We start from the raw sequence: 1,700 nt of genomic DNA on the forward strand, positions 1-1,700 counted from the left end.
CCTTTAGTGGTGCCTTTGAATCCCCTGGGGCCCGAGGGAGCACTAGGCAGCCTTGAAGACAGCTCCAAAGGCAGCCCTTGGGAAGGCAGTGGAGGTGCAGGGAGCCTAAGGAGAAGTGGCAGTGCAAGGCAAGCGCGGAGCAGGAGCCGAGGAGTGCAGCCGGTGTGTTAATCCAGACGTGCTAGCAAAGCATTTGCTCTGTCCTGTGCTCTGCCCTCCCAGAGCTGCTCAGGCTGGAAGCCTGGCAAGAGAAGTTTTCCTACTCGAAGGCTTTGTTGCCTGGCCCAAGCCCCTGCATGTGCCTGTCAGCAAAGGCAGTGTGGGCCACGGCAGCTGCAAGGCAAAGGTGTGAGCTGACGAAGGCAGGTTGGTGTTGCAATGACTCTGAAGGCCTTGGAAGGATTGCCACGCCAAAAGCATTGGTGGCCTTGAGGGCTGAGAGAAAGGGTTTCTCAGCAAGCCGCAGAGCTCAGGTTGCTGAGAGAAAGCACAGCTGGCAGAGGGAAGGAGGCCCCCCCTCCTTTCTTGGGACAAAGCATCCCTAGGGGAAATTCCCAAGCCGCACTGCAGTTGAGGGCAAGACAGTCGTGCCATGAGTGACAAGGTGGTGCTCTCCAGCAGGAAAAAGCCCAGTTAAGAAAAGGCCCCACGGGCTCCAAGGTCAAGAAAGTGCAGCTCTTTTGGACTCTTACCCTGCTCTCTCTAGCCAGTCTGGCCAGATTGTCAAAGCTGGGCATCTCCGTTCTGTTCATGACGGAAATGTAGCAGGTGTTCTGTTGTGTCACTTTGGTTGCAATGATGCCCTGTGAAGAGAAAGGTATTGAGCACTGGCAGTTTTGTGTTGCAACTGGAAAAAGCTGAGAGAAAGTGTGGATTGAAGATATGAGAAATGTAGATGGCTTATACCCCAGAGGGTGGACTGGAAAGGTTGAGAAGAAAGCAAGAAGCCCCGTGCCTTGTTCAGCTGGAGCTCCCGTCACAGTGCCCGGACAAGCCCACTCCCTGCCACTCACCGTGTTGTAGTTCCAGATGGTTTTCCATGACAAATCTTTGCTCGTTTGCTGGATAATTGCCACGCGGTTCTGACTGTTGATTCTCACTGTTTGTGCAACGCCAGTTATAGAGATTTGGGTGTCTCCACCAAAGATTATTTCCTGTTTTCCATTTGTCTGCTGATACTATAAAATAAAAGTACACACTTTTACATTGCGAAACTTGCAGTGACCCCCCCCAGTCTTTACAGAAATCCGTGGTAGAATAGAACAAGTTTTTCCAGCAGGGAGTGCCAGCAGCGCCCTCAGGATCTTCCCAAGGACAAAGGATCAAGGCTGTGGCGTTGGGCCGTAGCCATAAGAATCCTTTTCCTGCCTTCAGTGAATCATTGCTGCATCTTACAGCTGGCGTGTGGTGCCCTTAGAGTTTCATGTCTGAGAGGAGATTTCAATTTCTATCCGGCCAAGGAGTGGTGAAAGATCAGGGAGATCTCCCAAAGCAGGGGATACAGAAACAGCAGCTGTGCATGTGGGAAATGGTCACTGTACTCACATATTCACCAAAGGCTGGAGTCAGGACGAGTCCTAGAAGGACTGCAGTCAAAATCTGAAAGGAAAATCAAATACAAAAATGTAACTGCAGGTCTGGCTGATGAATCCAGTCATGAGAATCTCTGTGCCCTTTTCCTAATCTGCTGTTGAAGTGTC

The 1,700-nt window shown here is 51.4% G+C and overlaps 1 protein-coding gene across 1 annotated transcript in view; it reads right to left on the reverse strand.

Moving 5' to 3' along the window:
• Nucleotides 1-692: 692 nt before the first annotated feature.
• LOC114073062 (gastrokine-1-like) overlaps nucleotides 693-1,700 on the reverse strand; it is a gene marked incomplete at its 3' end in the record, with an annotated part of 15,842 nt that continues 14,834 nt past the window's right edge. Inside the window, exons 5-6 of the mRNA XM_027910855.1 lie at nucleotides 1,014-1,099; nucleotides 693-803 (exon numbers count right to left, since the gene is read on the reverse strand). Of these exons, the coding sequence (XP_027766656.1) occupies nucleotides 693-803; nucleotides 1,014-1,099 (197 nt within the window). The remainder of the gene's footprint in view (nucleotides 804-1,013; nucleotides 1,100-1,700) is intronic.

This window comes from Empidonax traillii, unplaced genomic scaffold (assembly GCF_003031625.1).
Source record: "Empidonax traillii isolate 1590-97213 ecotype Southwest subspecies unplaced genomic scaffold, ASM303162v1 scaffold5152:size16559, whole genome shotgun sequence".
NCBI lineage: Eukaryota > Metazoa > Chordata > Aves > Passeriformes > Tyrannidae > Empidonax > Empidonax traillii.